The following is a 21938-nucleotide window of genomic DNA, read 5'->3' on the forward strand; positions in this document are numbered from 1 at the left end:
ATGATGCAATATCATCCATATGCAGAGCTGCTATCCAGCCACTCAAGAGCTGTAACTTTAGAGGAAGTGCTGGTTAGGGTTAGAGAGAGGGTGGATGTGTCCTCAGTCATCATCTGCTACTGAAATCAAAGGGGAGGGATGGAGATGATGTGCATGCAACTGACTGCTGTGCCTTTTGACATGGCTAAGTTTTGATTTTTTTTGTGTCCCTTAAAGGTGCAATGTATAAGATTTGGCCACCTGATCCAAACAAATGGGGACAGCATATCACCAGAAGGCACAGTCCCTCCACCCACCACCCTTCCCCACAAACACATCACGCCATAATTATCACCTACTGAATATAGCATAAAGCTTACTGTTTACATTGAATCTGTGCTATGGCGTCATCAAGAAATCAAAATAGTGCGGAGACATTAGAGTCAGCGGTAAATTACCAAAGAGCTGCACAGATCAGTTCATCAGATTATGCAGCTGAGGTGGACAGCTGCCTCTCCAGCCAGTGGCTTTATTTTCTAAATTAGCATTACTTGGACAAACTGACCATATATTGAGAATCTAAATGGTTACTTCATCTTCTGAAAAAATATTAAAATATAATAACGTGATATATTGACAGTCCTACATTGAAAATTACACTTCAAAGCTTTGCGCTGCTCCTGGAGGCTCGGGCAGCGCTACTTCTTCTTCTTCTCATGTTGGACTGAGGGCAAACCATGGATGTATTAGAGTTGGATAGGGTGCCACCACTCAGCCTTGCAGCCAATTTTTCCCAATGGCCACTCGCAGTATTGCAGTGAAAAATCCCCCTGCGGCTCAAAAAGCATTTTCCCCATAGACCACCGTTGTAAAAGAGACGTCTGTAAAACTGTTGACAGGACCCTTCCAGCTGCAAACAATGTCAATTATGACTCTTTCTATCATGAACTTTTGATCCATGGAGGTTTTATATTTGTAAAACATTCCTCAAGCCGAGAAAAGTGATTTAAAAATCTGTGACGCCATCACAATGTAAAGTCTATGGGCCAAACGGGAACTCATGGGCGGGGCCAGTGTGGGAAACACTACTGCGCATATTCAACTTTTTTTGGCGTATGCGCCAGCCGAGCAATTCCTATAGGACTGAATGGGCGCCATTTTTAGTCTGGTATCCAGCTCTTATAATACATCCATGAGGCACACTGGACAATACAATGACTCACTATTGCCTCTCAAGGTACGAGTGTTATTATGAGACAGGATGGGCCAGGACTAGCTAGTTAGCATGCTTATTTCAGTAGATATCTCTGTAACAAAATACATAGAAGTTTCCACCATGCGTGACTGAAAATGTTCTCTTGCAGTGTGTGCAGAACATGGCATTTCATTGCACAGGGTACTTTACAAAGGACAGAGTAAGCCTCCTGGAGCCCTGTAGAAAAGAGCGACTCTCTCTTCGGCATGGTAGCTAACCGTTAGCAGGTTCTGTCAGGAAGAGCAGCAAGCGTCAAAGGCTAGCAAAAGCCTTGACAACGACACACTGATTGAGACACATACAGACAAATCAGTGTTGAATTCAGACACGTGGTGCATTGTTTATGTTTTTATATTGGGTTAGATAATAATGAGTGGGACAGAACATGATATGTAAGCATGTCTATGTAAGCGCTGAACTGAACTGAAGTATAATATTACAATTATTATTTTAATTTTGGTGAAAACTGGGACAATTTAGTTGTGAATGTTGAAAACAGGGACATTTTAGTGTTTTACAGATATTTGTCAGGACTCGGGACACTCAGCTTGTTTTGTGGCTCCAGAGCTGCGAGAAATCTGATAAATTGTCTCAAGTAACGTCACTTCATCCAGCATCAGTTGGGGCTGACAACTATGAGTTTGAGAATGAAAAAAAACTCTGGGGTTGTGGACTTAGAAAGAAGTGAGGTTACCAGACCTCTGTAGCCCGCTCCTCATCTCTGCTGGAGGCTAGCAGCTCCAGGCTAAGTTAGCTGCTACTAGCATAATACACCCAATTCTCTGACCAAACAGTCTGCAGTCGAACTGCAAAGTGAGTTATGTACGCGGCAGATTTTGACAAGGAAGACGAATGCAATGAATAAAACAGATATCTCTGGTTTTGTTCTATCAATTTTTTTTTAAAACTTTCCACCGTGAATCCAACATTGTTATATGCATTGAGTATGTGTGAGTGAATTTAATATTTCTAGGTTTTGGGCTGTTGGTCAGAGAAAACAATGTGAAGATGTTACAATGATATAATGGTCATAGAGATGTACTGTATGTCAAATGAAAAATATTGTGTATTGCTTCTTAGGTCTTCATTTAACATTAAGTGAACATGTTATACATTCATTTTTTACTACTTGGAGTTTTGCATATGGTGACTGAGGACGGAGAGGAGCAGTGGCCATCCTATCTGTATGAAAAGGACACCTTCATTGTGCTATGGACTAAAATATTTTCTTTTTGCATTTTACAACAGAAGTATATGCTAAGTGGTTGTGTAATACCCAACTTCTGTTTGTAATTAATTATTAATAACTTTATATTACTTCATGGTCCCACTCACACACCCTTGGTATCTTACTGCTAATAACCTGCGGCAGGAAAAGCAGAAAAGGCAACTAGTTTGTTTTGGTGTAAATCTAATAATCAAAACTGATGGCCTTAACATTAACCTATTGTACTGTTGAGTTATCAAGGACGCTTTTGTGTTTTTGTGTTGAGAAATGTTAAAGATATCATCAAAAGAAAACATTAACATGTTGACAGTGAGGAAAATACTTCCAGGATGGTCCTCCGGTCAGCCAATCACAAAGCTTCAAATTCTGGATTTCAAATTCAGTTCATCCCTGAGGCATCTACAATCTACTTTTTTATTGAAAGAACATCATCGAACAGTTACATAAAATAACACAAATAGGCCTAACATAACAGCTCAGATAACTACACAACATCCAACTGTGTGGTTTCAGCGATTTCAGCGTCCATAGCAACCACCATAGCAACAATAGAAAGTCTGCAAAAATCTTCGTAATAATTAACAAACCAAACATCATATATATTCACTGAGTGAAGACTATGAAAATAAAATGCACATTTATCGCTAGAAATGTTATCGAAATGCATTTTAATGTCAAAGCTTTTTCCACAGAGAATAAAGGGAATGTCATTTTTTGCTTTCACTGCAATGAAAGAAACCTGACAGTCACGTGACATGGACGCAGACCAACATAGCAATTACACGTATTGATGTGAGACTGGAGATGCATCTGCTCTCCACAGAAGTTAATGGGAAGGACTGGCGTATCACCTGCACATAAAACTGGACTTTGGCATATGTACTGCATGCAGTTCCAAAGTATAAAGTCATTTGTATGCTGTTTGAAGAGACTGGATTGATCCAACAGGAGCTACATTTGGTTCCTCTGATCAAAACACAGGTTTAGTTCCTGAGTTCCTAAAAATGTTCTTGGTCCCCTGGGAAACTTCCTGTGGTGGAAACCTAACAGAGATCTTATTTCATGGTAATTTCAGAGGCTGTAGTTCGACTTTTCATAATTTAGCCACAGTAACATACACATATTCATATATGTATGGATACATACTAACATCCACAGAGTTCTGCAAGCATACAGTATGGTTGCAGCTGTACAAAGTATTTCAAAGTGCAGTGACGCTTGTGTATCATGGGATACCTCTAGTGATTTGGGTAAAATATAGCTTCCCACATGAATGAAGCCTTATCAGTATTGCAGCAGCAGAGCTTCTGGTTGGATCAGATGGGTGTAGGGGCGGCCCCTGGGCACCGCATCCAAAGAAACAGATCTCCAGTCCCAGCCAGGCACAGTCCCAGATGGGTCCCTTAGTCAACACACACAAACACACACACACAGCTTCAGAGAATCTGCTAGACGGTCTGTGATATAAGGAAGAAAATAGTTTGCTGCCCATCAGCATGGGGAATCATATACATATGCTCCAATACACACACACACACACACACACACACACTCACTCACTACTGTATGGTGAACATGTTCACTGAATGCAAAGGAGTCACAGCAGGGTTGCCAGCACTGTGCAATACATTGTAATAATTGTTCAGAATTTGCATTTCTTGTGTGTGTGTTTGTGTGTGTGTTTTTGCATTCCGTCTCAGCAACAAACATATCATAACTACTGAACCACTAAATAAAAAAACATCATACTCAGGGGGATTGCAGGGCCAGGTCTGACCCTGGCAGGGTTTTTGTGATGGTGGACTGAAGAATGCACCCACTTTGTTTGTGACAGTAAACAATAAACAAAGCCACTGTTTAATGTAATTATACTTGGATGAATATGTAACAAATTGTAACACAGCTGTTCATACAATAGGCCTGAATGCACACTATGTGATCAGACCACTGGATTTGAGGTGCAAATAGGCCTTTCTATGTCCCTCACCAGCTTCTCATCATGTGCTGCATAAATAAAGTTGTTTTTGAATATTTTATAATTAGCTACATATTTTATTTCAGTATATTTCCCAAATTACAGTAATGTAGGCTGTAACTTTAAGGGTTTCATTTCCATGCTTTGAGTTGCTGCTCTTTTCTCACTGGATAATGGCTGAAAACATGACATAACAATGCTTTGCAATAGTGAAACCACACACATTATAGAAGACATGCATTCACTTTTAACCCCCGCAACATCATTTAAAAGTCATTTTGCATTCTTTAACAAGGCGACACAAAGCTGCTTTAATCACGTTTTTTGACATGTTCACAACCGATTCTTGTGTTGTTGTCACTAAAGTTTTATGTACTTCTCAAGTGTTGCGTGGCTGCCAGAGTGATGGATCATGTTTGTACCTTCATCTGAGCGCTGTCAGACAACATGCATTAGGGATTTAAACAAGAGAGGGGGCAGAAAAGGCAGAATGTAAAGCTCTGTGTGGCTATTTGTTTTTTAATGAGCTTTTTGTCTGTGTGTGTGTGTGGGGAGGGGAAAGTGTGTGTGTGTGTTCTTGTCCATGTATTGCATGCATGTTGTAATTGTGAGGTGTGTGTAGCCTCCATGCTGTATGTGTGAAAGCAAATGGATATATTTAGGTTTTGTCTTAGCAGCAGTTTTCTCCTCTCCCACTGTTGTAGAGCTATTCAGTGAAAATGTGTTCTTCTGTTATTAGGAGGCATGTAGCCATCTGAATAATGCATCCTGAACACTTCCTCTTAACGGCAGCGTATACAGTAATGTTCTAGGCCAGGCGGTCCAGAATGTGTCGCCCTGTACGCTGTTAAATATACATGAGTAGTGAAATGGCTTTCTTTGTGAATAACATTAACTACCGCAGCGAAAAGGCTGCTACAGATTTCCAGACATTCGGGTTATTCAGGTGTTCACAGGGATTTGCATGGCAAGCAGTTTCAGCAAAGCAATGTGATTGGCAACAGACCCTTCCAGGGTGGCAAGCCAGGCTTTATTGGTTGCTTGCCAACTCTTGTGGTAGCCAAAGATTATACATGTGTTTAGACTAATCTGAAGTGATAATCTGCAACACCGTCAGTCCTGAGGATGTAGCAGCAACTAGTGCTTAGGTATGGAAAGCAACAAAGAATTTACACAAACATTTTGACATTAAAAGATTGTTTGATTCAGGTCGCAGCATAGTTTAATAGTTAACTGAATACAAAATGAATCTTCATTTAAATAGTCCTATATTATATTATATTAAATTAGCTCAATTTTAAACTGATTTACCTTAATTCTGACGTATTGTGTGCTTTGATAAAATTTTGAAAATCCTTTTTTTATTTGAGAGAACAGAACTGAAATTAATTGCATATGTCCTCTCGTTTCCTTTAATTTCTTTTGATGAAATTGAGCTTTTCCCTCTCTGTGTGCAGATACTGATGTATGATTCCTCTGTAGATGACAAGGGGCCAATTAAGGCTGAAAAAACTACTGTTGTCTATTTGATCAATTAGAAATGTTAACAGGAGCAGAGGACAGTGTTCTTTGGGAGATATAATAAATAGTTACAGCTTTCAGGCTCAGCTCCTGAACAACATAGATGTGTTTTCACACTGATTGCTCTTTCTACTCATCAATCTCATCTTCCTTTATTCTGCTGCTAGAAACCAGACATTTAAAAGCTTTATGAACTGAGAGTCCTACAGTGGAAAGTTGGTGAAGAAATAGTGTATAACTAATATATAAGTAAACATGATAGGTGCTTTGCACAATTGAAACATAACTTAAAATGTTCTGCCTGATAATACGCAGCAGATCCCTTCAATGATTATACTCTCTTAGAGTGTTTCCTTCCTGCTTCCCTCAGACAAGCTTCTTATCTGGATTTTGTATCTGCCTTTCTTCTTGCTTTCAGGGCCTCAAAAGGTTTTTCTTTTTTTTTATAATGCATATTGCCTTTCTTATAAAAGTCTATTTTCATAGTGAAAAGGATTTGACTAGGTGGTGTTGCATCTATTTTCCAACAAGTCTCTGTACAAAAAACAGCAAATTAAAGAAACACATCTTAAGTACTCAAACAAATCCAAAACCTCTATGAATAAATCTGGGATTTAAAGCTGCACTAATCATTTTCCATTTATAATAATGTAAAATATGTATTTTCGAATAAATTCTATTTTTATTTCTTGGTGTATTTAACCGGGACAGTGCACATTGATAAACATAGCTGTAAATGTGCCAGAGATACCCCAGAGGCTGTTTTTCATCTGTAATCCCTGGACAGATGTTTCAAAGTCACCCTAAAAAAAGAATATAAGATTTCACATCACAAAGTCACTGAGTTCATTTAAAGGCTTGCAGAGCAATAACAAAAACAAAAAAAAAATCATACATACGTACGTACGTGCTAAATTGTCTAATGTAGCACAATGTTAAGTAGGTACTAATTAATTAATGAGGTACTAATTAAGACATGCAACACAGAAACATATACATGACATGCAAAGTAAAGAAATGGGAATATTAATGTTAACAGAAATATGGATTGAATAAGACAGTATTGTGCTGCATTATTAGACACCAATTGAAACAAGCAAAGCAGAAGGACAGACATAGTAATGACATACAGTACATAAAATACATCAATCACTCTGGCACAATAAAAGCAAAGCCACAATAATACATGAGGACAGACTGGCGAGTACAAGAAAGCGAGGGATGACAACAGACAGCAAAGTACACAGCACAGACAGACTGAGGAAGCAAGGTGCAGTTGGTCTTTAATGCTGACAGAGCCACCCGCTAATTAACCATTTCTTTAAATGAGCTCTGAATAAACTGTATGTGTATAGGTCTCTATATGCTGTGATAGAGTTCCATTCCTGTGCAGCTTTAACAGAGAACACAGACCCACCAGAAGCACTTTTTCTTGGATAATACAATCCCTTGTGAACTGATATGCTGTTGTTCTTATATTGACAAACTGTCCATTACGATGAAACATAGGTGTGATGTGAGAGGAGTCGCTAATAGTGACAAGAGAATCATCACCCAGGTTTGCAGTTCCCATAAAGCTCTATGGAGCTTTAAAGTCTCTGTCAGCACATTGTTTTGGTTTTTCCAAACCAAAAATTGATTGATTCATTCTCACTGCTCTTTTCCAGCAGCATTTCTAGCAACAGAGGGCTGCTGTATTAAATCAGAAAGCTGAAACCCAACTGTATGCTACCAGCCTAGCAGCACACTGACAAAGTTAGCAACTAGCTAGTGAACATAGTGGAGCATTTAGCAGCTAAAGAGTCAGATATTTCCCTCAGGAGTTGATGGAGACCAAAACAGAGCTAAAAGAGCGTGCTGTGTTATAGCTGATTGTACTGCTCCCAGTTGGCCAAAACATTTTAGGTTTAAAATGTGACTTTTTTTTGCATGCTGATCATATCCGAGCATCTTCAGATACCACCCATTAAATACTTTGCACAAATGGGCATAACCACTCCACTCAGGCCACAACCTATGGGCAAGGATAACAGTTATGTGGTTATGTTCATATCAAGTCAGTAATAAAGGTAGTAAACACAAGACATTTCAAATAAGAAGGATAGGCTCATGGGAAGATCATTACCTTTTAAAGTGTATTTTAGCTGCCTGTAAATCTAAGCCTACTTTTACAACATACAGTATTGGCAAATTAGCTTTATATTAGCCAAACTGACTGAAAGTGTATAGAATTCCAACTTTTTGTTATGGATCATTTCAAAACTGTATAAGTATAAGCTTCTTTTTTCCCTCAACTTTTTATTTTTGGAGAAGAAAAGTGAGGCGTGTGGGGGGATGGGATTGGTGGCGAGGACTTTCACATATTCGCACCCTTACTGTTTGCCAGGAGGTTGTCTTGCTTCCTGCATTCGGAGGGCCGAACCCTCCAGTTATTATGATAATGATGGAGCCCTGCCATCAGTGTGTGCTGCCCATTGTGAAGCTAAGCCCTCTATAATCTAGATGGGGGCATTTAGCCATTTGGAATGCATGCACATAGACAGATTTCAGTGGCTAAATATAGGCTAGGCTAAGGATTTGAATGCTAATGATGCTGCTTGAGGTATTTTGTTACACCTGTGGGCATTAAAATGATAATGTGGCATCTGCTAACCAACTGCCCTTTAGTTTAGTTAAATATAGTCTCTGTTCATTCATGCAGTTATTATATTAGAGTAAATGTCAAATAAAATATTTATTTTTGGCAACACTGATCATTAGCAATTGGGTTAATCTGTGAAAGGAGAAAGAAACGAGCTGAAGTGTTGGTGCCTGGCTCCCCGGTCATTGACATTAAAGTTCTTCAGATGTCTATCGGTAGTTAAAGTCTGAATAATCAATCAATGCTCTTCTCTCTCACCCACTCTCCTCTATCTCTCCCTGTGCTGTAGTTGGTGCTACCAGAATATTCCATCCATGGGCTCTTCTGCATCATGTTCCTGTGTGCCCAGGAGTGGCTGACTGTGGGCCTCAACATCCCCCTGCTCTTCTACAACACGTGGAGGTATATATCCAATCCAGCATATTCTGTGTGTGTGTGTGTGTGTGTGTGTGTGTGTGTGTAAGCCTACAATTTTATCTTTACGGGTCTTGAGATTTGAGTTAAGATCAGAGCTAGAATTAGTCTATAATGTTATGGGTTTGCGTTGGTAGTTAGAGTTTAGAGCATAACCTGTATATAAAGGTGGACATGGTGAGGTGTTAAGCCACCCATTGGTTTGCATTGGAACCAGTTTGAAGCCCAGAGTACCAGTACACCACCACCACCCACTATGACCTCAATAATAAACATAAAGTGGAATTATCACCTTTCTGACAATGTCACAAAAACTGAAAATGTATGAGCTTCGTAAATGTAGAATTTATGGCAGAGCTGTTGTATTGGATTACATTAGATTGCATAGGTGTTCCTAATAAATTGGCCAGTGAGTGTATAGTTTCCTGAAACAGCTAGCCACTGTAGTTTTTCACAAACATTACTCAAACAGTTGTAAATACTGCATTTGTAGGGGGACTACTTTCAGCGGCGGATTAATACACATTTGGTGCTCTAGGGAATATTTCATGTAGCAGGACAGTGTGTGTGGGACTGAGTCAAAATAAACTGCAATGTGTGCGTTCATGCAGTGAAGGAACATGTTAGCCAGTGCAACATTGTGGCTCATAGATATGTTTTTAATATGCAAAGCTTTTCAACATTGTTGTGTTTGTTTGTTATTTGTTTAATTGCATCTTGCAGATGTGTCGCGTTCATTTCTGACAACACAGGATACACAGGGTAGCCATCATGCACACCCAAATTCATAGTTAAAAGCAAGTATATCAGTGTTCTAACATTTCTGGAGCCCCTTAAAGGCAATGTCTGGAAAATGGGTCACCAGTCAGTGATCTTCAGATTTCTCTTACTGCTCCTTCTTTCTCTGTTTTTGTCTTTGCCGTTGCTGCTGCTCTGCTGGCAACCTCATTGGTTTGAGCTCAGTTAGTTGAAGTTACAGACAGAGGAGAGGAGAGGAGAGGAGAGGAGAGGAGAGGAGAGGAGAGGAGAGGAGAGGAGAGGAGAGGAGAGAAAAACATCTTGATGTCTTATTAAGTGGAGACTGTGCCAGATGCCCACTAGCTATGGTACAGATGCAGCTTCCTGCACAGCTGAGAGATGAGAAGACAAGGAAAAGGGAGAGAGAGAGATTAAGACAGGAGATGGAGGGGGTGTGGAAAATGAAGGAGGGAGTAGCAGGAGGCTAGACGGTGAGGCGAGAGAGAAAGCGAGTGAGTGATAGGAGAGAGATCTAATGTTGACAAGGTGATTCAGAGGAGAGTGAGAGGGGGAGGCAGGGAGACATTGATGGGGGAGCTAAATAAACACAGAGTTCATGGATACATACAGTATGTGATCACAGCGACATACATGGACGGGAGTGAATGCTTGTGTGGCTTTTTGCTTGTGTATCCGCATGTCCATGTGATGCTCTGCAGAGTTTACAAATGCTTCTGAGCGGCTGCTTTCAGAGGCCAAATTGACAACTTTGTCAGCAAAATTCCTACTAATACAGTTGATTTTGAGTCAATATAAATTTGTACTGAAGGACGTCTTGTTGTCAGAAAAGTTCAAGCGTCATTAAAGGACCGTACCAGTGTTTTTGAATGGCTTAGCTCCTTAACTATAAATCATGTATACTTTACATTTTAGCAAAGATGTATTTTTCAACCGGCCATTTATTTACATTCAATTCATGAAAGTTTTGTAATCCATCATCTGTTATCGAGTCTGCATTCTTCATGTCTTCATTTTTATTAAATTATGTTAAATTAATTTTGTGTGATAATGCAGCGCAGACTTTGAAATAATACTAAGACTCCTTAGACTCCAGTCTAATCCTTAGACTGTGATGTTAGCTACTTGGTGTATTTTTGCAGCAAATCTCACTGAGATCAAGCTCACACAAAGCAGTCATCACACATACAGACACGCTAATTAAAATATTCACAAATATTATTAAAAATATAAAGAAAATGTTAAGTCCCTCAGAGGAGCAAGTTTCACTAATTTCAGTTGGTGTTGTAGGCCATTCCAGAAGTAAGGTGCGCAGTACTGGAAACCAGTATTGCGCACCTTACCTCACCTATTCTTTGATCTATTGTCATAGTTAAGGAGGTGACTGAGGAGGTGAAATATCTCTGCACCTTAGATAGAAAGGTCTAATAAATAAAGACACAGGTAAAGTGTGATACATGTGATTTATAGTAAATGGGAAAAAACATACAATACACTGGCATAGTCCTTTAAAGACTCATTTAAGCAGTTTTGTCATAAGGGTTTCTGAAGTTATGGTTTTTTTTTACAGTTATGTAAGGAGGTGAACTAAAGGAAAATATAGGAAATAAGAAGAGGGTCATGTGACAAAGGTCCCCAGCTTAATTCAGGCCCAGAATGTTGTGGTTACATGATACAGTACAATATGCCACAGAGACTGTAATCATGTTGCTTTAAAAGCCTGGGCCCTCTTAGGCCTGTAGAGTACAAGCTGTCACTTTGGTTAATCGGTCAACACTGACGCCTCTGTTGACCTTCAGAGAGGAAAGAAAAATAGTCACCACCTGTGCTAAGAGTTGTAAGACCATAAATGCTGCAACACAGGTCTGATGTTGAATATGGAGGGAATATGTAACTGATTGGACCAGTCTTAGGAGGAATTTCCTTGTTTATTTTTAAAAAGAAAAGTTTTTGTCAGATAAAAAGCTCTCACAATATATGACTATGTGGGTGTACAGGGATATTCCAACTGAAGTTGGCTGTGTAGCGCTGCAGTTATTTAAACTGCTTTGATTGCCAGCTGAATCCCTCTCAATGTGTGTTTGCGTGTATGAGTTTGTTAGCTTAGTCTGAAAGATGAGCTGCTTTGTCCACACAGAAATACTGATCTCAGTCATTTTTAATTTGACTCTCTGTAAGTGCGCTTGAAATGACTGTTACTGTCTACTTGTCTTGTCTTTTTCTTTGTGGAAAAAAATGGTGTCAATGTTATTATTAATGACATTTTTATCAGCTAATTGTATGTAATAGTTTGTTAACTATTAGCTAACCTTGTTTACCTCATCATCAGTCAATTGTGCATGTATCTTTTGTAGAAATACATGGGAATTACATATTCAGTGACTCATTACAAAACCTCCATGTCACACTCAAAATACATCAAGATGCATTTATTTTCAAGTGCATTATTGAATATTTCATACATGCATGAGTCATCTATTGACAGAAACATTACTGAATGTACATTAGAATTGATGAAAGTCAAACTTCATAGTCATCATTAACCAAATGTACATGGTTTAACATACAGTATGGACATGCATAAACCATCAATTAGTTTGAGTTATGACAGAACAGACCACATGTATAAGGACAGTAGCCTCCTGGTTTTACCCATCATACCCTGCAAAACATAATTTGAATGTCTGATTGAGTGAATTCCTTTCTGATGGGAGCAAATGACTGAAAAGAAACCAGAAGTTAGCTATCTTAATGCAACTGGTCTGTTCAACATATTACATTGATATGCAGTAATCCATTGTTACAGAAACCAGATCATTTGTATCAGCTCTGGGGTCCATTAAAAGACAAATTCCACCCTATAAAAGAACTGAGTGAGATAAGTGTAAACTCAGTGCATAAACAGCCTTGTCTCAAAGCAACAGTTAGCAGTGACAATTCCCTCCTGATGTTTCCTCATAGTCCTTAAGTACTCATTTTCTGTATGACATATTTTCTATTTCATAATATGAACAGCCTGCTGAAGTAAGTCTCACTGGAATGTAGAAGCTCCAGGAAACATCTTAAATTCCCCAAACCCGTTCTGCTATTGATCACCTCCAGGTTTTCTGTTGTGGTGACATTGCACATCTTCATTTTACACAGCTTTGTGAGAAACAGCTGTTTGTGTATACAAATATTTATTATGCTAAAAGCAAAGCACTAACACATGTAGATTCTATTGTAGGGTGGATTTTCTCTTCAGCCTTTAAATCAGTCAGCAGGGTGATAAATGGCCGTATTTTGAAACAGGTGCAAAATCATTCATTGAAAATTCATTACAAAGTTGAACTGAAAGTCATTGTTTGACTTATTGTTATACAAAGCAATTGGAGTTGTAATTAATTTACCACACTGACTGGATTTAGAGACGTATAATAAACCCCAGCCCTGATACCTTTAGAACCACATTACAGACCTGGGCAAAATATATTTGAATATCCATTCAAATATCATACTTTGTTTATCTTGTTGGGAACTTTAGCATTCAACACCACAAGATAAATCCAGCAAGTAACTCCTTATTGGAGTATTTCCCCAACTGACCCTTCGCTAAGGCCCACAGTAGGTACTGCTGCTATGCCTGTCAAGCTTTACATTCATTGCATATAAAGCAGGTAACAACAACAGACCAAAGACAAAAGCAGTCTATCTTATTTTTAGATGGCTACTGTTAATTCTTCTGGCTGAAATAACAACTGTTGCTGGCATATTTAATCACCTCTAGCTAGCTCATTAAAATTCAGTCAATGAGTTGCTTGAAAAGCAGCTAAGCAAGTGGCCTAAAAATCTGTTATTGTGTAATTAAATATACATTTGATGGCCACATACATGATGTAATGCTAAAAGCTATCAATTCTATTTAAAAAGTTAGCATTCTCACCAGTTGATGATCCATGTACGACACATGGTAACCCGGATCAGAATTCTTGCAGGGTAGCTCGCTTGCGCAAGTAGGACAGAACAGTATGCTACAAAAAGATAAAAGATAACTGAGTGGTATTGCCAATGGTCATATTTTCAAGCTATATATTTCATTTAAACAAGAGAGAAGGCTTTGGAGGTGAAGAGTTTGGCAAATGTAATGCTATCTGCTTTGGCTGGTGGTTCTTGGAGTGTAACTTTCCCCAAATTCCAAGAGCAGGACAGAGCAGTTACATGAACCAAAACTCTGATATGTAGCATCCCATCTTTCATTGAGGTGAAATACTATACTACACACTAGGTGTAGTATTGTAGTAGTAGTCCTGGACAGAGCTTTTTTGTAACGTAACCTGTTGCCCTACACTAGCTAAGGATATTCCCTTTATCTCTGAAAGTAATGGCAGGTTAAAAGCTGTAAGCTAGTTAGCATGCTATCATTGAATACATTCCTTACACTTTGCTCTTGTGTTTTTGGTTTGGGAAAGGATATAGAAAGGTTTATGCCCTGCTTCAATCTGTTGAGATGTTCATAGCTTGACAAGGTTACCATCACTGCTCAGGGAAGGGGTTCAATTTCCCCCAAACATATTCAACTACTATTTCACCCACGTCTGCTGCATGATGGTGTCCCCGTAACTCATCATGCCATCTTTTTCCATACTATCTCCTTCCCCATTTCCTCCCATCATCTCCCCCGCCTCCCTCCCTCCCCCTTGCCCCCCTGGGTCTGGAACGGGTCAACTACCCGTGGTGTGGTCTTTGCCCTCTGTGGTAGGTACTTCCATTCCCCAACGGACACTAAGGAGTTGCTCTACGACCCAGCATCCGTGATGAACGGCGACACGCTCAAGTTCTGCCTGAAGGAGGCCTGGTGCAAGCTATCCTTCTTCGTCCTCTCCTTCTTCTACTATCTCTACTGGTGAGCATGTGGCAGGCAGTGTGGGCGACGTAATTGGATTACATTTAAAGAGATTACATTAATCTGATTACAGCAGCTACTGGAAAAAAAAAACAAATATATAAAATCTAACTTAAGATACTTAAAAAATATATTACTCAGACCCAGGTTTGAAAGGAAATGGTGAAAATGCAAAACTAGGAAATTGTAAAGATCAACATTCACATCATTTTCGAAATTTCATATGCTTTGATATTTTATCCTGGTTTTATTTCACAGCTCTCATGAAGCAATGTGAGTGCAAATCACTGAATAAAGTAACCATTTCTCTGACAGTCACATGCAAGTTCTGTCACATACTTCAGGTCTGTTAGGGTAGTTATGCTCGACTTTTAGGCCCACCACTGCTAATGCATGTGATGTTGAGAGAATTTGATTCTTTACTTCATTGACAAGCACTACCTGAATGCCAAGGTGGATGACAGATGGATAAAACTGCTATGCATTGGTTAAAATGTTGATCATTCTGTGTTTTTATACTTAGGAAGGAAATTGTTTTACTGATAGTATTTGTCGAACATGATTTTTCTAAAATGTGTTTTTGTTATATGATAATACTGCTAACACTTTTCCTGTGCATGTTTATTAATGCTGATATTAATCACTCCGGATTCTTGTTCCATGTGTCATGTGGGTGCTGCAGTGTGTGGAACCTGGATATATCCCTCTAATAGGTCTTATCAATGGAAACACTTAAAGGTACAATCCTTATATTTTTTTAACCTTTTATTTTATGACAGTAAACAAATAGCATTATTCAACAGAAAATTGGACCACCTTCCATATGGCCACCACAGTGTTTGATAAACTCTGTTGATCTATATAAAGGCCACGTTTGCCTTCATTCATTAATATGCCATTAAGGACTGTTGTGGCTATGTGGCTTTCAGCTTTAAACTGAGCTTGAGATTTTTGCAGAGCCATGTCAGCTTCAGATAGTCTGTAGTATTTTGATGACTTGGCTGTCATTAAAGATTTTTATAGTCATTGCATTACCAGCTCAGTAAAGGATTTTTGATGACAAATTAAAGGATTGCAACTTTAACATGGAGTTGTTTTTGTATGTGTGTGATAATGCTGTGATTAAACATTTAACACATACTGTGAGCTTCGATCCTTGTAGAAAAGAATGCAGTTTGTGTCTTTTTAGGCTATAGATGCTTTGTTATTGGTATGCTGTTAATATGTTTATCACAGCAATACCACACAGGTAGAAAAGCAACATCATGAGCAAGTAAGTGTTGGTCTTCTGCTATAACACAATATATCATATAGTTTTTGTATTAATTTGTTTGATTTGATAAAAGTAGCATTTCTATATCCCAAAATCAACATATGCCGGGGGGTGAGGTGCTGCATCTTGTTAATTCAACTTTTCAACATGATGTGAATCACTTAAAAACAATTTTGGAAAACAATTTGAGACAGATAAACATGACCTCATCCCCTTGGCAGAACCAATTTGTTCTTACAGCTACAGCTGTAATGCTGATATGTTATGATATGATGCTGATATATTAGTTAACACATGATCCCTGTGTAGTCATACAGTAGAGATACAGTATATAGTTAATTGTATTCTTATTTAAGTCCATGCTCAACATTTTGCAATTTAATTTCACATGGATTGAAATATAACACAGTACTTCATGTGTCACATGAGATTTTTGAAACCAAGTAATATTCCAAGCCTAATGTATCATTTATTCTTCTGCAAACAAGGATGCAAAGCCTTTGTTGGTTTCTCAAACTGTGAGCTGTCAGCAACTTTGTAAAACATATGTTAGATATTACAAATGCTGACTGAACAAATCAGTATTTTCCAAACAATATGCCATTCTGCAAAAATATTGAAACTATAGTGGGCTCCCTCCTGGCATGGTATAGTGGCAGAAAGTATAAGGGAAAGAAAAAGGAGCTATTGGTTTATGCTCATATCTCATCCATTTTCATACCAGTGCCTACATTAATCAGTAGATGAAATCAAGTCACCTGTTTTGCAGGTTCAATAAATAAGAAATTTTTGAGCTGACTTAGTAATACCATACCAGTGGTTTTGTATGTTTTACCCCATAAGCTACAAACTGTGTGCATTTTATATACGTTTCTTTTGCTTCAGATGTTAGGATTTTTTTGGGGGGGAACTCTGCAAATCCTACACATCCCTACAAATGTAAAGAAATTATGCAAACTGGTCAACAGTAATATGTGATTAGTGTAATATGTGAAGTATATGTGATTGGTAGTTAATCAGCTAAAACATGAAAAAATGGCTGGTATGACTTGATGCACCAAACAGGGTGCAGCTTTAAAATAGGACTAGTGGCCCACTAGTCATGAACCCATATCAAGATAAAGTGAGGCTCATCAGTGCTATAACAAATGTTGTTATTATAGTGTTTTACTATATTTTGTCTTTTGAGTGAGCCAAGGAGGAACTATGTCCTGACTAATGTATTTTCAGACTGTCACAGACACTGGGTGTCTGACTATAAACCAGGCATTCATCTTGAACTGAAATCATCTTGCTTCTCCATCTCACTCCATCCTGTCCTGCTGTAGCTCATACTGGACTGATCTGCTGTTTTAGAGACCACTGGCAGCAGCAGCAGCAGCAGCAGCAGTGAGGTACTACTCTACAGTGCAGGGTGATGGTCCATTCACTTCCAATTTCTGCAAGTTCATCTTCTAGATATTAACCATGGTGTAATTTTTGTATCGACTACAAACTGTGATACAGTATAAGCCTGGCAAATGGTCATCATCTGTTTTTTATTATTGAGACATTCAGCTTTGATTGCGTTCTGATTGAAGTCACAGTGAGGTGGAAGTTAGAGCGTCTTTACTGTTGGTAATGTGATGTATTTCTGAGTAAAATTGAATAGGGTTAAGTGACAAGAGGGATTTAAATCAAATCCTATTGGATCACTAAAAGGGGGGCGTGGCTTAATGAATACAGTGCAGTACGGAGCTGTGAAGACATATGAAGCTGTAGGACTGTTCAACTCCACCCACAGATCAGGACAAGGAGCATAAGGGTTAACGAATGAATTAGAGCATAACCACAAGTCTTTAGCAATGTAAAGAAAGATTTCCCAGCTGAAAACCAACACATTTGATTGCATACATTAATGTAACCGCCCCCAAGTTCAAGATGAGTCATCATTACTCTTTTTACACTTTACAGAGAGAGAAAGGAGAGGTTTTTTAAAAAAATACTCAAAAATGAATTTTATGACACATATATTAGAACAGGATTAGAACTTGGAAAATGTATTTTTCATTCCACTGTGTCTTTAATTAAGTAGCCAACAGATTATTCCAGATTACTTGATGTGTCACTTCCATAAAGGTAATGGTCAACCAGCTACAGTAAGCAAAGTACCAATATAGCTGAAGAAGTTTTATAAAATCAAATTTCACTCACCACTGAACAACTCACGTTGGGCAGCAACATGAGGGACAATTTGGGATTTTGTCTGCAACTATGATCTTCTAACTGCTCGTGATGCTGCATCACTGAACTGGTGTCACACACATCAGTGAAGCTGGTAATTAAAATGTTACAACCCAGAGGAGTGATGGCTATTACAAAAAAACCCAAAATCTACAGTAGCTTGTAGAAGAGATTTTTTGTAATAACATTAACATACTGTGACTTAAAACGAATAACCAATCTGTTAGGTTTAATGTCTTAGCATAGTAATGGTCAATAAAAATAAAAACTAGTATAAAAAGTAGCATAAATGGTTTGTTTTGATGAATAAATAGAACTGGTTGAATTGGAAGTGAAGTGGCCTGAAACCTGCTCCATGAGGCTTGTCTCTGTTTTCTTGCCTTGTGACACCGACCCTTCTTTTCCACCACTCCCCAAAACCAAACACACTCCAGCACCGCTCTCCCGCATCTGTGACCTAAAGATCCTTCACACCCCGCCGATAAATCTTACCCGCACGCAGAGAAAGATGCACACACACACACACATACACAGGCCCAAAATCCCATGAATGCAAGTAATGAAATTGTGCATGCCCTCACAGACACACAGATGAACACACAGCTCCACCTGAGCGCTCACCTCCACACCTGGGTGACGGGTGATTTAAAATCCTTTTTGGTTGCTCAGTGGAGCTTATCTGGTGCAGATGATCCACTGGAATTACTCTATAACTCTTGATTTTGTCCATCTGGGCGCAGCAGGAGAACAGAAACACAAGCTCAGAGGGCTTTAAGCAGACTTTGGAGGGGGGGGGGGCATATTTCTGCTGTGATATTTTTTTATTTTAAAAATTCAATTTAACATTTCAATAAGTAAATATATATGAATCAAGAATTAAACAACAGGGTAAATGAGTGCAAAAATGTTACCATTAATCCTCTTGTTATAATTTTACCAGTGTAAAATTATAAAAAAAAAACCTTCTAACCTGGCCTCAGGTGCGCTCTTTGCTGTCTCTTCTTTCTCCTGGATGATAATGAAGTCCTGCCTGAGTAAGGGAGATCCCCTCAGAATGTGACCTTTGACCTTAACCCTGCAACCTCTCGCCTTCTTTCTTCCCTCTCTCCTCCTGAGCCTGTTGCTTTGTCACAGGGATGCTGTGTAGAATGTGATACACTCCAGTAATGAATACTTTTCCCCTTGCAAGATGGATACAGGTTTCTTTCCTCAGCCTGGTTTCACCCCTGTGGTTTCACATACTCGTCCTTAGCATGTTGTTGGATGCTGCTACATCTGAGCTATCTGGCTGTACATTTACAGTTTCAATCTTTTTACCGTACTTCTTGTTCTTTCCTCTCCTCCTGGGCATGAAAATCTGGTTTTCCTGTTCATTTACACACACACACACACACACATATACACACACATACACACACACAAGGTCAGCCTCGGCTCATTAACTAGACAGATGTTTAAAGCTAATGGGACATGAAATAAGCGACATCTGTCACTTGATGTAAAATGTTTGCAGCAGACGGGGAATGACCTCACACGACATGAATTCTGTTTCATGAATGCAGAGGGTTTTTAAAAACATAAACTTGAACATCATGAACCGTATATTTCACATCACGTGTTAGGTGTGAGCCATCTGTTGTGGGTACTGTGTTGTTTACAACCAGTATGGAATTCTATCTGTGGTCAAAAAAAACTGCACCTTTCAGTGGAGTCAAATGTGGCGAATACTGGGTGTGATGGAGCATCTGTTCGTGTATTTAACATTGTTTCCTCTTGAATCACAATGAAGTGTTTTTCCATGCATTACATTCAAAGCTGTGTGCAAGATTTGAGCATTTCTGACTGTGTACATTTCAGTGCAAGGATCCTAATAGCTAATACTGTCAGCATTATTAGAGCCATTAGTTCTTGGACTATTATGCAGGCAAGCTTTCATGCTCTGTTTGTAACATTTATTTAACACTTTTACTGAATAAATTGCCAACATTTAAACACATGATCGTTATGTAACCAAACCAAACTCACAAACTACAAAATACATTTGGTTTGCCAAATATGTTGTAGGGGAGATGAAATTGTTGTCTGGATTACACTAACTGGCAACATTTGTTGCAATAGAGTTTCTAGACATTGGAGACCAGAGTTTGGGTTCTGTATGCTACCTGTTGTTAGGTTTAAGCAACTAAAACACTTGGTTATGGTTAGGGAAAGACTGCGGTATTGACTTTTTCAACATTTGAAGGCCACAATCTCCCACTAACCCTAAGTAAGACTATGTCCACACTAAGCCAACCAAATTCCTAAACGCATCTTTTTCTCTCCGTTTTGGCCCTCTGTCCAGACTAAAATGGTGTTTTTCTCTCCCAAAAATGGAGTTTTGTAGAAACAGATGGTGGCAGTAGTCCTTCATTTCATTGGAAGACGAAGAAGAAGAACCACAAAGACAATAACAACAATGGCGGATGGCTTCAAGCAATTGCTGTTCTCCTTATTGTCTACTTTGATCAGTTGTTTCAACATAGCTATCTACCACCTTTCTCTTGCTGAAATTGTTGAAATCTGCATGGAAATGGAAATTATGTACCATTTCTTCTTCTCTGGTTTTCTGTTGGAGGAGAATTACTCCGTGTGGCATTTCAATGTGGACGGACGTATTTGCAGAAACAAGCTGAAACTCTTGCTGTGAGAGCATGTTGTTTTTAAAATTTAGCTGGCATAATGTAGATGTTGTCAAAGTGCTACAAGTTGCACTCCATTTGTTTGGAGGGAAAACATGAAATATATTGAAACATTCAATAGGAACATTGTTTCATTATGTTGAGAAACAAATGTAATACCAAGTGTATTTGTTAATGCAAATTTGTTTGCGATAATTTGACAATGCACATTGATCACTGTAAATGTACCAATGTTAGCCAAAAAGCTAGTTTTCAACTGTAGTCCCTTGGCCAGATGAGAGAACTGAGAGCATTGTAGTCCTATGACATGATGGACGTTTTTTTGTTGTTGTGTTGTTTTGGGGTTAGGATAGAATTACCCTTGAAATTAACAGCAATAAAATAAGGAACATGTAAAGTTAGAGTAGGCGAACCATGAAGCAGCTAAATAGTGGATACAATCTAACAGGAATAAGGCAAGAAACATGCATAGTAGGAAATGTACAATGCAAGAAATGAATACAAAAGAAAAACATGACTGTGCAAGCAGTTAAAATATGACAATTTACAGTGTAATCACATTACAGTACAGCAGACATAGGTAAAAGCTTCAAAACAGCAGTATGAAAAGGACACATAAAGTTAATATGAATAACACATAGCTTTGTTAAAAAAACAAATAATGAAAAACAAAGATATCCAACATTCATAGTGTGCAGCAAATGTTGTGCTCAGTGAAGAAATATATAACACGTAAAGGCAATTTGATCTGTCTTCCTGTGGGTGTTTCAACTCACACATTACATGCAAGTCTGCACACAATTAGAGGTGCAGTAATTGGATGTTACCTCGTTAACACAGGTTGTGGTGTAATAAGGTGTCATGTGAGGAGCATGTGTTCAGTACTAATTCCCCTCCAATGTGCTCTACTGTTCATGGGTCTAAATTGGACACATTAATAATACAGTTCCAGTTCTAAAGGCTGGTGACACTTTAGAACAGCGTGTAATCCAAGCAGATTTACTAGATTAAGAATTGAGGTTTTCTAAGTGTTCATCTTCCCATGAAACATGAACATATTGCTTATATTAACATTTTAAGGTGTTCTGCTCTGAAACATATCACTATGTTATG

The 21938-nt window shown here is 38.6% G+C and overlaps 1 protein-coding gene across 2 annotated transcripts in view; it reads left to right on the plus strand.

Moving 5' to 3' along the window:
• Positions 1–21938, plus strand: part of cnih3 (cornichon family AMPA receptor auxiliary protein 3) — a 90823-nt gene that overhangs the window by 62507 nt on the left and 6378 nt on the right. The window contains exons 4-6 of one of the 2 annotated variants that reach the window (XM_042391084.1): positions 8889–9001; positions 14508–14651; positions 15334–15673. In XM_042391084.1, coding sequence (XP_042247018.1) covers positions 8889–9001; positions 14508–14651; positions 15334–15361 — 285 coding nt within the window. In that variant the 3' untranslated portion in view covers positions 15362–15673. Of the gene's footprint in view, positions 1–8888; positions 9002–14507; positions 14652–15333; positions 15674–21938 lie in introns of those variants that run through there. The other variant, XM_042391083.1, reaches the window with a different exon arrangement.

The sequence above is a fragment of the Thunnus maccoyii genome, chromosome 17 (assembly GCF_910596095.1).
Source record: "Thunnus maccoyii chromosome 17, fThuMac1.1, whole genome shotgun sequence".
NCBI lineage: Eukaryota > Metazoa > Chordata > Actinopteri > Scombriformes > Scombridae > Thunnus > Thunnus maccoyii.